General features: G+C 41.0%; 1 protein-coding gene across 1 annotated transcript; it reads left to right on the forward strand.

Annotated features, from left to right (window-relative positions):
- Window positions 1-782: 782 nt before the first annotated feature.
- On the forward strand, window positions 783-13832 carry rnf38 (ring finger protein 38). Its single transcript, XM_074674559.1, has 12 exons — window positions 783-2192; window positions 6966-7018; window positions 7202-7383; window positions 8626-9061; window positions 9767-9907; window positions 10029-10217; window positions 10443-10604; window positions 10710-10813; window positions 11563-11644; window positions 11735-11856; window positions 12149-12248; window positions 12614-13832. The coding sequence occupies exons 1-12, from the start codon at window positions 1907-1909 to the stop codon at window positions 12674-12676; spliced, it is 1920 nt and encodes a 639-aa protein (XP_074530660.1). The 5' UTR covers window positions 783-1906; the 3' UTR covers window positions 12677-13832.
- The last annotated feature ends 447 nt before the right edge of the window (window positions 13833-14279 follow it).

A 14279-nucleotide genomic window follows, 5' to 3' on the forward strand; every position in this document is an offset into this window, starting at 1 on the left:
AATTGTCTTTGATTGGTGTGTTTATTTATGTATTAAGAGAAAAAAGAGAAACATTAGAATAGCATAACAAGTTTAAAAAGGATCTGGTATCAATTTACCTTTGTATGGACTTTTGGCCTCCTGTTTTCAACACTAATTATCTATACATGTATCAACACACTGTATGTTTTTTTGAGGGTAGTGTGTGTGGGTTTTTTTTTTTTAATCTCCCCAATTATCTTTGCGTTTAACTCATTTTCTTTCATTTCAATCGTGAAAGCCAGTTCAGTTGTACCAAACTCTGACTGACTTGGAGACGAGAAAGAAAAATGGTGACCGAAATTTCACTGTACAATAATGACAGAAAAAATGAATTTTGTGATGGTCTTCCCATTTAAAAAAATTCCCTTATTGTTTAATGCGAAAACCAACAAGAACTGGGGTTTGGGGTAGCCGTCCGCAGGTCGAGCCTTTTCGCCCCAACGTATGTAGAAGTCGCCTCTGAAAAGCTCTGTGAAGCCAGTCGCGTTCAAAGCGTTGTCTTATAGTATTTCTGCTATGAAGCTGCTAAATTATTAATGAACTGAGCAGCTGCCTGGGGTTTGCCAGACCAGAGTAATCGACTCAGATGAAACGCTCTCATGGAAAAGCAACCTCGATAGCATCCTATGGTACAAGTATTGTCATAGTCAGTGTTATTTAGATTTAAATATTGTCCGCTATTTGTTTTGACTTGTGAATACACACGCACGCAAAAGAGCGAGCAAGTAGCGGATTACATTTTTTCTGTGATCGATTGGGGTTGACTTGACAGAGATGCGAAACTCCCATTGATTGATCTTCCCCTACACTCCCCGCTGACCAGAGAAAACAGTCGATAGCGTACGCGAGAGGGGATTTAAATTGAACAAATACTGTCCACCTCACTTGACGGATAAGGTAGATATCTGTTTTCTCATACGGTCTGATGTAATTCGCCTTTCGCACTGTACAGCGACCAGCCTAACCTCGACACCGTGCGACGTTTGCTAGCTTGTAATGTCGGCACTGTTGGACTTGTTTTCCCCTCTAGACTCCGCTTCCTGTTAGCCTTGGGCTAGCTCTAAAACCGACATAATGCTAATGAACGAGCAGGTTTAGTCAGTTAAGGCAAATAGGTGTTACTTTACTTCTTACAATAAGGTACCCGATGCTATTGAGTTGGAATTTATTCACAAACGAATGCTTCTAACTTTGTTCTAGAGACAGTTGTTAGGGCTGCTGGTTTCCTTTAGTTTGCTAACGCTCGATACCGAGCCATCTTGCTTGTGTTGGGGGGATTTAAGTATTTAACTTACAAAGCGACCGGTTATAATTTCATTTGTAGTTTTTTGTTAGTACACACATCTTCAATGGACTTACAGGAATAGCAGCCGAGTTTGTGCTAGAAGTACCTTTAAAACACATAAATGTACTGTGGGAAATCCTGACTGATTCACTGTGAAAAGACAATAGAGAACCTGAGACTCGCACAGCTGTGGTTTTTGTAACGACTAAATTCAATGATAACTAACTTAGGGAAAATAGTAGTTTTTGTATTGTTTCGTGTAATTGCCTTCCGTTATAAGTAGGTTGTCGTTTGAGTACTTTTGCAGGCGTAGAAGTGGTTGAATAAACCGTGGTTTCTGTGTGGTTGACCCGCTTGTTGATGGGGTCGATGCAGATGGTGTTTGTGCGACACACGAGGGCTTCCAGGTATCTCCTCTCATTATACTGAACCAGCAGCTTTAAATGCCTCAGAAAACACTCGCAGCAGCCGGTCGTCATCAGAGGTAACCAGGTAGATAGAGAGACGCGGTCTGAAGAGGTAGTCTGTTTCTGGACGTCCATCCCTCCAGCCTACCTTCATCACGTCCATCCACCACCGCCCTCTTCCTCCTCTCGAGTCATGGACCCCCCGAGGACGCGGTCGCGGTCTCGATCCGGCTTCTTTCATTTCGGCTTAACTGGTAATGTTGGAAGCAATGGCAGTGGCAACGCGGTTGGCAACGCGAGCATGATGAACGCCGGCGGAGGAGGGGTGAGCTACCCGCAGCAGAGCAACCCCGGCTGGGTGCCGCACCACGGCGGTCGCAGCTACCCGGAGAGTCAGCAGCAGCACGCCCAGGGGAGCTACCTGTCCACGGGGGCACAGCGCCACTCCTCACACGGAGCTCACAGACACCCCGGTGCTGGTAAGTCAGGCTCAGTAAACAGGGCCTACACCTTGGCCAGATGCACCATCATACACACACCTAAACACTGGATACACCCCTGAGGGATGTGAGCACTAACAGCTTACCAGGCATTGAGATATTTAGTTAAAAGGTTTGGTTCTTTTACCACCAGCTGTTGCTTGAAAGGCCAGCTATATGCCATGTCAGGTGTTGTTGTGGGTCTTTTCTTTAAAAGGTTTTACCAGCATTTCCCTAAGTTAATAAAAGCAAAGATGGACCCCGAACCATGGGTAAAATGTGCATATTTCAACCGTGAGTCATCAATTAAGTCAGTAATAAACAATATAATATAAGTCACTATGTGGAGGTATACTTTTAAAACAAATCGGTGCGTAACGGTTACTAAAAGATTTAGTGATCTAATCTGAAGTACCGGGAGCCACAAATATCAGAGGACCAGATCAGGGGCCTGGAGATGTGTTCCTATTGTATTCTCCATCAAGGTTTAAAGAAAAACAGTGTGTGAAGCCATAAAGCAGTTTAAAGTCTAAATTCCAAAAGTAAAACTCACTGAGTTTGGTGATCAAGGATTCCCCATAGTTTACCATCATAAATGTAATCATTTAGCCTTATCTTCTATTTCCACTTGTGCAAGCCCGTCTTATCCCCAAATAGTCCAAAACTTGCCTTATTCAGTTGTTCAAGGTCAAGTTCAGAAGGTGTTGTAGAGTCAAGCAAACCAAGAAAATAGATTGTGTCATTGTTTTTGTTTCTTCAGTTTTTTAAAACTAACTGTTATCAAACAAACAGTTCAAATGGTTCATTGTCCTCATTACAAGATCAACGACTTGGTCAACTAAGAAGACAACAAAAACTAATCTTGAATCTTGAGAAAAGACAGAGAAACACAAAATAACAGGAATAAAACTCTAAGCAGCAGTGCATCGCTTAAATATTTTGTTCAAAATGGAGAAGGTGACCACGGTCTTAAACGCTGCAGACAGGGCCATATTCTTTCATAATGTTTTCATGAGAGCTGCTTATTCCTCCCTGTATACATACGTTTAATTACATGTAGGTTCTGATTGAAAATAAAAATTAAACACTGTAAGGCTCCGATATGTCAAAAAGAGTAAATTCACCAGGTTAGTGACATTTTGACCACACACTGGAGCTTCAGCATCAGACCGATATATGTAGGTTTGCATCATGTGTGCAGTTGTGGCTCATCCCTCAACATGTAATGTTTGGAGCCTTCAGAGCTCTGGGTAATCTGTTTTCATGACTCAGTCTCCTGGTTTCTGTCTGGTGTGTCAATAGAGAAAATCCAGGATTTAAAAAACTAGAATAAAAGTTTATCCAGGTTTCTAAAACCAGGATACTGTATTTACATACATATCACATGAATGTGACAGGATTATAACCAGGATACTTGTGCGCATGTAAGCACACACAGTGGTACCAGTGAGTTTGGTGCTCAGCAGGTTTCCATTGCTGACCGTAGGAAAGTGACTTCTGTAATTCTAGATTAAGTTCCCCCAATGGCAAAAATAGTACAGTGAATGAATAAAAGCTGGCTTTTAATGGGCCTCTGTTGTAATAGCAGCACTGCTTCCAAACACTCAAAATAACCCACAGAGGGGACACCACTAAAAACACATGCTTCCCAAATTGAGCAACAGAGGGTCTTATGTGAATGACTTATAGAGAGTATCTCCCAGCTGTGTGATCTGCCTCAGTTTCCCGAACAGCTGCACATGCTTCTTCCTTAATGACTGGGGTCTTTGTGTGTGTGTGTGTGTTTCTGTGTAGGCAAAATAAAAGTGTGGATCTTAGAGTACATGACAGATTTCTGTTTATCTGTGCTTAGTTTTTGGTTTCTTTGCACTTTACTGTACAATGTCACCTGCCATCACTGCATGCAGGTTAATTATTGCTCTTAAATAGCCAGTTCCTGTAATTAGAAAGCAAGTTGGCTTTTGGCCATTAATATAATACTGATAACATTTTCTATTGTTTTAGATTTGATAAAATTCAACTATTTGATAATAATACACAAAACCAAAAATTGATGAACTTAACAGTTTTGTCAAATTAATAGTGTTGACTCTAAAGAAAAAATTACAAAAGGGGCTTCTGGATTTCTATACATATTAAGCTGCTAATAAAATCTAGAAAAGGTTTTAATTCTAACATTGGAATCTAGCAGTTGCCTGTTTCCCGTATTTCCACAGCCTCTGAGCTCTGCTGGTAGAATGCAAAACAGACAGACAAACATTACTCGAAACCAGCCACGCTTATGACGCTGCCTGCAGTGTCTGCAGACGTTTGTTTGTTTTTTTTATTTTCATTTTTTTTGATCGACCTCAGAAAGGCAGGAATACACGGATGTGGATTACGTCTGAATAGCATTAATTGGCTCAGTTCATCTGTTTCTAATGCTGACTGTGTCAGGGTTGGGAGTGGAGGTGTTACCTCTGCTTCTCCCTCCTCTTTCTTCCCCCATGTGTCAAACATGTTATCACCCAGTTAGCCTGCATTATAACATGTGTCAGTGTCAGACTCCCAACACTGCAACCCAATTGTGACCAGGGTCTACTGATCTTCAAAACAGTGATCACCAGAGATCTCCAGACATGATTTTTAGCTTGTTTCCCTTTAATAACAGTGTAAGAGCTTGTGTCTTGGTGTAAGATAAGGATCAGAATTCTCCTGGATTCAGTCTTGCCTGCCTGACTTAATGTCTGTCATGAAAAAATGGGTTCCTCAGCAGCCAGGCTCAGGGGTAACAGGATTGTTATTTGCAAACAGAACCCATCAAGGCCTGACTGTCTCTGCCCTGAACCCTCTGGCTCCTTGTGTGAATTGCCACTAACAGACCTAGTTCTCCTCAAAACACACCGGCCACCAAGGCCTTGGACCCCATAAGGCCTAAATAAAAAGCAGAATGGATGAATTGAGATGCAAGCCAGTAGGTTGGCTGTTCTGTGGACTAGCGAGTCAACTGACAATCCCTCTGTTCTCCACAGCCACTAGCAGGGCGCCTTTGAGCTGTCACTATCGCCAGACTTCACATGGCTCTGGAGTGGCATCGCAAAGACAAGAAAGGAGTTGGGGGGGCTGCTTTCAGATCTGTTGTTTCTGAGGAGCCAGACGGGGGCTGTTTGGATGAGGGTGGCATAAAGGGAGAAAGCAGAGAAGAGATTGGGGGGAGGAAAGATTTTACCCCCTCTTTTTGGTGATTAAAGGTTTTTGGGGGACTGCTCAAAGGAAACTCTTGTCAGATGAGTTCAAGGACATCCTTCTTAAGCCGCTGAAATGTCTGGATGCACATGCTGCTTCCAGATTGCACATGTTGGCCGACAGATAAACAGCTGGGAGAGCGTTGTGTTATTCTGAGATTATGTTATGGCATTACTGCGCTATTCAGGGATGATTTTTTTTTTCTTGTATTCCAGTTTTTGGGACACACTTATATCATTGATGCCTCTGAAGAGTCTTTTCTGTGACAGTTTATTAATCTTTAGAGAGAGATTTTCATCCCTAGCTCAAGGAGATTCAAAAAAGGAAAGCAACAGCAGTGGCCTGTTGTGGCAGAATGAATAAAGGTTCATTGACTTGCTCAGGGACTCTCAAGCATAGCACATGCCTCCAAAAATTTTATTTTTTAGACAGGCTTTTAGTTTCGGTTGATTGTCATAGATTAAGTCAACACTGTTTATATAGTTTCTGGGATGACTCCTAAGCTGAAACATTTTCTTTTTTATTTTTGTTCATCTGGGTAATCAAAATACATCTGTGAAGTGCTGGAAAAATCAAGTCAAGATCCAAGATGTTGTCTTTATAATGCTTGTTTTGGTCAACAAACCATCCAAAACTATTAGATATAGTCCACAAGAAGTGGGAATGAAACAAAGAAAGCAGCAAATATTCAGAAGAGTCCAACTCATTCAATAGTTTGCTTTTTTTCTGTCAAGTTATTTTTTGGACTCTTTTTAAAATGCTTTTAATCAAATAGGAAAGGACAGTGGATAGAGCAGCAAACAGAGCTAGAGAGTGGGGAGTGATATCCAGGAAAGAGGCCCCGGGGTTTTGAACTCAGGCCACAAAGGTGAACCTCTTGGAGCGCAACCTAGACCACTTTTTTTTTTTTTTTGAGTTCATGACTTTGACATTCAGAAATAAAATGTTAAAGTGTTTAAATAGTCAGTAGTTTAACTTTTTCCCCCAAAAAATTAGATGATGAGCCCATGACTAGACACAGGAGGATGCATAGTCTGTATCTTAACGATGCCGTGATGTGTTGACGAATAATAAGTGGATGCCTCTGTCGTTTGTGTGAGTCTATGTTTTGGCTTTTCATGATAGATCAGAAGGAATGATTGTTTTTTTTCTGGGATCCACAGAAGACCGGTCCAGTGTGACATCTTACAGAGATGGCTTTCTTTCTTGTGTTTTAAGCTGGAACCTCAGAAGGCTTTTTGGAGGAAAGAACGATCAGCAGCGTTGTTTGACATGGATAATGTCAGATGTACCTTCATTTTTTTTTTTTTTTTTACATAAAATAGGGTTTTCATGACTGGATCTTGTGATTAAAACAAATAAGCTTGTCTTCATTTAGATGACAGCTTTGTTGCATCCAGAGGTCTTTGTATTTGTAAAATAAAAACCTAACCTAGTATGGTTTTGTATTTCTGACGGCAGGGCAACTGTTTGTCAGTGTGTATTGCATTGTTGATGGTTTCTTTGAAGCCATTTCCCATCTGATAAGGTTTATTTTTTTCTCTGCAGGAGGAGTGTTACATTTTCATCCTGATAATGTGTGCAGCGATGACCGGGACAAAGTAAGTGTGAAACATGACCCATGCCTGTTGCCTCTGCTTTGCTTGTTTGAATGGGATTTGTATCTCATTGTTTTCTTATTCATCCTCTCCTTTTGTCTGTGCTCTTTTTGTTTTACCCTGACCAACCTCCCACCCCCCACCCCCTGCTTCTGCCTCCCCCCTCCTCTTTTCACCTCTGTGCAGATGGAAGATAGCCCGAGCCCGAAAAGGCAGCGTCTTTCTCAGCAGTCCATGTTGGATTTAAACTCAGCCCCTCCCTCTACTCCTTCCTCTCCCATTCGCCCCTGGGAACTGCCTCCCAGCCGCAGACCACACCCCCACTACATGCCAGAGAGATGCCACACTCCACTTCGCAACAGACGCAGGTTAGTGTGAATGTGTGCATACATCATTCATATCTGAATGTTCTACCTGCACAGCATTCAGATAACTTAAACAAAAGCTGAGGTATAAATAGATGCAATAGTTAAAAATGACCTAAAAATTATCATTTTTTGAATCTCTTTGTTTATTGGCTGAATTTTGCCACAAGCACCCATATTTATTTCTATGGTTTTATTTATCATATCTTACTTTCTGATCAATTTTACTAGATTTTTTTATATAACAGGTGGATTTTATCTTTTTTTTTTTTGTCTTTATTGTTAATGGGTGTGCGAGTGCTGTCAGTATGTGACGCCCACTGAAACAAATTCCAATCCACAGTCGACATGAAAATTAAGTATTGAATCTTGAATCTTTATTAGATAAATCTAAAAAAAAAGAAACATTTCTATAGATTCAATACTTATGATGGGGAAAAAATAAACATTTCAAAGTGTGAGCCCTGTGCTTTCTCTATAAATTTCAGTTTTGTTATAGAGCAGTTTGCATCAGACGAAGCCTTTCTTGATTTATACAACTTTTGTTGTTAAAGCATCAACTTCTGTGATGCCATATATATAGATTTTTTTGAGTCTCTCCATCCCTATACTATTCAAAAAAAAGGATTTAGGCCTTAAAGTCATGAACTTCTTCCTCTTTCTGGCTGTTTGTCAGTATCAATGCTCAAGTGGAGCCAGTTTATTATGAGAACTCAAAATATTTTACACATACACGTAGTCTGTACTGCTGTTCATGGGAAAATTTGTCTGAAGCCGTTTGTGGCCCCAGATGGAGCTGCTGTTAGTCTGACATCATCTGAGTCAGCATTAGTCAGGCCTGAAGGCTGTATTAATAAAAGAAACCTGGGATCATGGAGTTTGTGAGTAAAAAGGAGCTCATGGACCTCTGTAGCAGACCTCACCTTTGCTCCAGGCTGAAGACACAAGAAGATTCTGGCTGCTTCTGGCAAAAGCACACTCCTGTTCATGATAAGACGCTTTGTGGCTCAGATGCTTTGTCATACCTTGTTGAAATTGTTTCCTATTAAATGGAGGAATGTGGATGATGAAAAGCATTTCTTTGTTTTAAAAAGCTGTTAGTAGGGTTTACATGATTATAGGAATGAATTAGTACACTTCAGTGAATTGTTGTAGGTGGCTGCTCCTTTTTATATTTTGTTTAATGTGAATAGCGACACAAATATGGTTGCCTCCTCTTAAGTCTTCTCTTCTTTTCCACCTCAGTCCTCCAATGAGACGCCAGCGTGGCCGAAGAGACCGGCTGACTCGCCATCACCACCACGCCCACAACAACAACCACCACTTCAATAGCAACAACAACCATCACCATCACCACCTTCACCACCACAATGCCCACCACCCTCACCACCACCACCTGCACTCCCACCACGTTCCGTCGTCAGGCCACCAGGATGAGAACTACCGTCACCCTGCTCCCCCCCAGGGCTACCCGCCCTACAGCCAGCAACCACCGAGAGGGCTGGGGCCAGGGCAAGAGGAGAGACAGGGTCACCATCCTCCAAACCTGTCCCCAAGGCCTCTTCACCAGTCTCCAAACATGTCTCCCAGGCTGCTGCACCCAGCAGCTCATCAACATCCACACCCCCACCCACACCCATCCCAGCAGCAGAGCAGTGTCGTGCTGGACCTTCATGAGCAGGTGCCTCTTTATAAGAACATGTGTCTGTGTGGGGTGCATTAGGGGAAAAGGAGTGACAGTGTGGCTCATTTCAGGTCATATGACACAGGCACATAGTGATGTTCAAACGATAAATCACTTGGCCCTTTGTTAAGCCTCTAAAATCAGACATGTTGCACTTGTTTGTTCAAATAGAAACGCTTTCTCTTCTTGTTTTTTATAAAAATTAATTTAGTAATCATGCCTTTTTTAAATCTGAAAAGCATTAACTTTATGTGGTTGTTTAAAAAAACAGTCTGAATGCACTTGACATGGTTGTTGTTTTTTTTAAGAGGGGATGTTTGGGCTACAGTTGTTTAGCCTCAGGGGATGCCGGTCACTTCAACCTCTTTGATGAGGATCTAGTTGGAGGACCAGGACTTAATGTAGGCTACACCCTGCTGCAGGCTAGGTCAGCTCTTCTGGCAGACAATTTTAACAAACTCCAAACAAAGCACTATCTCAGATTTGTGCTCTCTGTTTCAAAAACAGCATGCACGTCTGTACCTCCAGTGCACTGATCAGAATCGTGAAACCACAGCTTGAAAAAGTCTGTTCATGTATCATCTGCTTTTTATTTAGCAAATATCATCCAAGATACTTCTAAGAGAATGAATATTTTAGTATGGACTCTGATGTGGTTGGTTTAAAGTCCAGGACCTCTGACTTTTTCTTCTCCATATTTAGGGTTCAGCTCCGGTATCGTATCCTGTGTCACCTCCGGGGGCACCCCCAGGCCTGCCGCCCCGTTCTGCTCCACAGCAGATCCCAGCATGCTCAGTGGTCTTCAGTGGACAGCACTATCCTGTGTGCAGCGTCCCTCCTCCAGTGAGTCTGACTGAGATCAGCTGCTCTCTTTCTGTGATGAGTTGTTTTTGTAAACTCATGATTTCAACTTCCTTTACTAAATGAAGTCTTTCTGTTTTTTTTTTCTCTGTTCATCTGCTAGGTGCTTCAGACGTGCTCTGTCCAGCACTTACCAATGCCTTACCCTTTCCCGTCACTGCTGTCCAGTGACCCTGCCTTCCTGCTTCCTCCTCCCCACCTTCCCCATCCCCCAACACACCTGACCCACCATCCTCCTCACCTGCCTCAGCCAGGACAGTTTGGACCTTATCCAACACAGCAGGCTCGATCTGTGAGTAGGATGTTTTCAAAGTGAATCATGTTTCAGTCTTTCTTGATATTCTTCAGTTTACAGATGACTGAGATGCAGTGTTTTAGTGAAATCATTTTATTTTCAGAGGTAGGAAGGTTAGCCTAAATTTTAGGTGTGTCTGTTATCATGATGAATAAGTCAATGTTGTGTTAACATTTTATATTTGTGCTTAGATTTCTAAAACATTTTCCTTTTCAATTCCAGCCGTTACAGAGGATAGAGAATGACGTGGAGCTGCTCGGGGAACACCTGTCTCTAGGTGCTGGGCTCCACTATCCTCCCGCCACCCACCCTGCCCTCACACCACACTCTACGCAACTCCACTTCCTGTCCCATGACCCTCTGCCTCAGGAGTTCTTTGGAGTGGTGAGACAAAAAAATAGTTTGAAGTTTTCTTTAACTTTTGTGCAGAAGGGAAAATAAAAGATACATAAAAGTAACTTGTTATGTGTGTTTTCAAATGACCCGCAGTCCTACCCAAACTTTATCCCTCGGCGTCTACCGGGGCGACGGTACAGATCACAGCAGCCACTGCCACCTTCGCCTTACCACCCAAGCCTCCTGCCTTACTTCCTGTGAGTAGAACATTCTCCAAGATGTGACTGGCAGGGATAAATGTATTGGTGTTTCAATTTTAAGCAGGTGACCGGACATGATTTGAAATATGCTGCTGTTTTCAGAATGTCTGTTATGATGTGTTACTAATAGTCTTTTAGACATAGCAGCCCCTCGGCTAAATTCACCAGTCCAAAAACCACAACCCAAGGGTTTAAAATCAGTAACCACCATTGTCATGTCATTTAATAGAATAAACTGAGGATTCAGAAACAGCTGGGTATTGTTTTCAGAAATCCTCAGGTAGTGCACTCATATAGACATAGCTAAGGCAAAATACTCAACAGTATCAAACAAAGAGATGGCTGCAAAAAGGCCAGAATTGACATAATATTCAAAAAGTGTCAGATAACGGTGAAATCTTACAATAACAGACATAAATAGAATGGGATGGATTTTGATGAACACATGGTGCATTCTCTTCAAACTGGAATATCTAATCCAGGCTGTCTTTACACCGTTCATGCTGACAAGCTTCACAACAATAAATGGACGAATCAAGACTTCAGCAAGAAGAATGATAAAAAAAAATTAAATTGGTAAAAAGTGGTATAAGACTGAAGAATGAATCCTTCAAAACAAAGACTTATCTGCTGTCCAGAGGCAGTGAGTGCCACAGTTTTTGTGAATGAAATCAGAAAGCTCTGTTGCTTTAAGCCTTAGATGAACTGAACTCAAAGTTTTCTCTTTTTCATGTCTCCCTGTGTAGTTCAATGCTGCCAGTCCAGCCTACAGGTCCTGCTATCAGTCTGGAGCTGGATGTAGACGATGGGGAAGTTGAAAATTATGAGGTTAGTCTTTATCCACTTTCTTTTTATCCTCTTTTTCTGTGTTGGATGTAGACTCATTTTTCTGGGCTTTTATTTTTTTCTGACTCACAGGCCCTCTTGAACCTGGCTGAACGTCTTGGAGAGGCCAAACTCAGAGGATTGACAAAGGGAGACATTGAACAACTTCCTTCCTATCGGTTCAATCCAAACAACCACCAGTCTGAGCAAACACTGTGAGTGCAACCATTTTGTAACCATGACATCATCGCTAGTGGATAGGGTGAATTCTTCTATGAGATAATGTTCTTAGCTCCTCGGTATCACCAAAACTATGTGCCTTTTTGTGGATAAACACCTTTAAATGCTGTTCAGATGTCTCTTACCTTTTTATCAGAGACTGTTTATTTCTGTCAGAGTTTGTCAGGTTACCTAGACTCTGAACAAAACAAAGTAAAAAAAAATCTTCATGAATTCTCTTACAACTTTCTTGTGTTGTTTCTTGTGTTAATGCCTGTTGTTTTGCAGGTGTGTGGTGTGCATGAGTGATTTTGAGTCCCGCCAACTGCTGCGAGTTCTGCCCTGCAGCCATGAGTTCCATGGGAAGTGTGTTGACAAATGGCTGAGGGTAAGTGTTCATCCCAAAAAAGCTTTCTGTGTTCCATGTAGTACATTGCTACTTATTTTGTGTTCATGTTTGAGGTTTATCATATGGTTTGGTAGTGATTAATTACCAGGTGGAAACTGGTATGAATTGAGACTTTGTCACTAACTAACCAAATTAATGTTTTTGTTTTTTTGGTGTAAATTGGGTTGTGAAAAGTTAAAAACCAATACAAAATGTGTTACAAACACGTCATAATCTGAATCCCTTTAGTTGGGGTGGGAGTGGTTATCATCCAACATAAACAGTGTCATCATTGAACATTTTATATAATAAAAGATAATTTCTCCCATAATAATTTATATTGTTTTTCTTTTCTGTGACCACAGGCCAACAGAACGTGCCCCATTTGTCGGGCAGATGCATCTGAGGTGCAGAGAGACTCAGAGTGACCACAGGGTGGCGCCAGACACTCCTGATAGATTGTCAAACACATTAGCACTACCTGCTCCTGATATATGATACATGTACTTGTTTATACACAAGCGCACACACATACACACCACTTTCTTGTCTCTTTATGTTACGTTTCCTGCTTGTTTGTTACCATTTAATCCCGGACCCTTGTTTCTCATATTTTATGACTTTGATTCTTGCCCAGTTATCTTTCTTAATGTCATTCTCCTCTCAGTTTTTCCTGTTCACATGAATGCAGACCTTCACTGCTTGGGTGAAATGCATTCTCACTACTTTTTTTATTTGGTGTGTGCGTGTGCATTCATTCATGTGAATGCACACAAGTTGCTTGGGTCAGCCCTGTAATGCTGGGATGTGGTACATGAGTGTGTGTTTTCAGTATGTGTGTGTGTGTGTGTGTGTGTTTGTAAGTTTGTAAGAAAGAGAATTTTAGATGTATAGCATGCCTGAGTTCTGTTGTGAATCATAGAAGTGTTAACGACAACTGAGAGATTTTGCTCTCCTGAGTGGCTGACTTCACTTTCTGTTTGTATGTCTATGCACTGTCTGTTTGTGTCTGTTTGTGTCTGTCTGTTTGTGTGTGTGTGTGTGTGTGTGTGTGTGTGTGTGTGTGTGTGTGTGTGTGTGTGTGTGTGTGTGTGTGTGTGTGTGGGCGCGTGCGTGCGTGCGTGTGTGTGCATGTGTGTGTGTGTGTGTGTGTGTGCGCATGCGTGTGTGTTTAAGCACGCACGTACGTGTGTTATAGACCTAAATCCTTTTCTCTAGTTTGACACTAAGGGTCCATGTTGCCACTATACTCATTGGTTGCCTGTTTGATCAGTTTCTTTAGTTTATATTATTATTATTATTATTATTAATATTATTATTATAAAATCAATAAAGTCATTGTTTTCCTGCCTGGCAGTTACCTCATCATTCCAGTTTTGGTCATCATTCATTGAGCGCGCTTCATTTCTTTGAACTTAAGCACATGTTATATTTTCATTTTTCTTTCTTTTATATTAGTAGATATAAGTTTGTCTGTGACTTTGCTGTGGCACATGTGTTACATATATACATATATCTATATATACTGTATAATTCTATGAATATCTGTATACCAAATAAAAGGCTTGATATGAAATTTTTAAATTTTGCATCTTGTCTTTATTTTTATATGGATGTCAGACCCAAAGATCATGTTGGATCGGTGTTTTTGATTTTGAGGTCAGATTGTTACAATATAATGACTTCAAGTTTTCACTGGATGATGTTTTTTTTTGTTTTGTTTTTAATTGCTCTATTTGAAGAGTGATAGTTATCCTCTTCTTTTTTTTCTTTTTTTCTTTTTTTTTTTTTTGTCCCTCTAAATTTCTGGTCAATGCAAACTGAAAATATAACCATCCTACATCCTACTACATGTTTAAGTTTAAACAGGGATAGGTTAAAAGTAATCAAGTCAACAGGCAGTAATAAGGAAGTAGTATTTTTAACCAATTATTCTTAATTATGCAGTTAAAGCCATGCCGTCATATTATTAAAAGTGATACCACATATTATTTCCAAAGCTTTTTAAAATTCAAAGACTGAATAATCATT

Source organism: Halichoeres trimaculatus, unplaced genomic scaffold, assembly GCF_033239565.1.
Source record: "Halichoeres trimaculatus isolate MK-OKI-2021-1 unplaced genomic scaffold, fHalTri1.1 fHalTri1_scaffold_7, whole genome shotgun sequence".
NCBI lineage: Eukaryota > Metazoa > Chordata > Actinopteri > Labriformes > Labridae > Halichoeres > Halichoeres trimaculatus.

What these genes read in the sequence shown, in the direction of transcription:
- rnf38 (XM_074674559.1), top strand. Translation starts at nt 1,907, where the DNA reads ATGGACCCCCCGAGGACGCGGTCGCGGTCTCGATCCGGCTTCTTTCAT. An exon ending in TGCTGGACCTTCATGAGCAG is followed by an intron (nt 9,062 to 9,766) that starts GTGCCTCTTTAT and finishes CTCCATATTTAG; the next exon opens with GGTTCAGCTCCGGTATCGTA. An exon ending in AGCCTCCTGCCTTACTTCCT is followed by an intron (nt 10,814 to 11,562) that starts GTGAGTAGAACA and finishes CTCCCTGTGTAG; the next exon opens with TTCAATGCTGCCAGTCCAGC.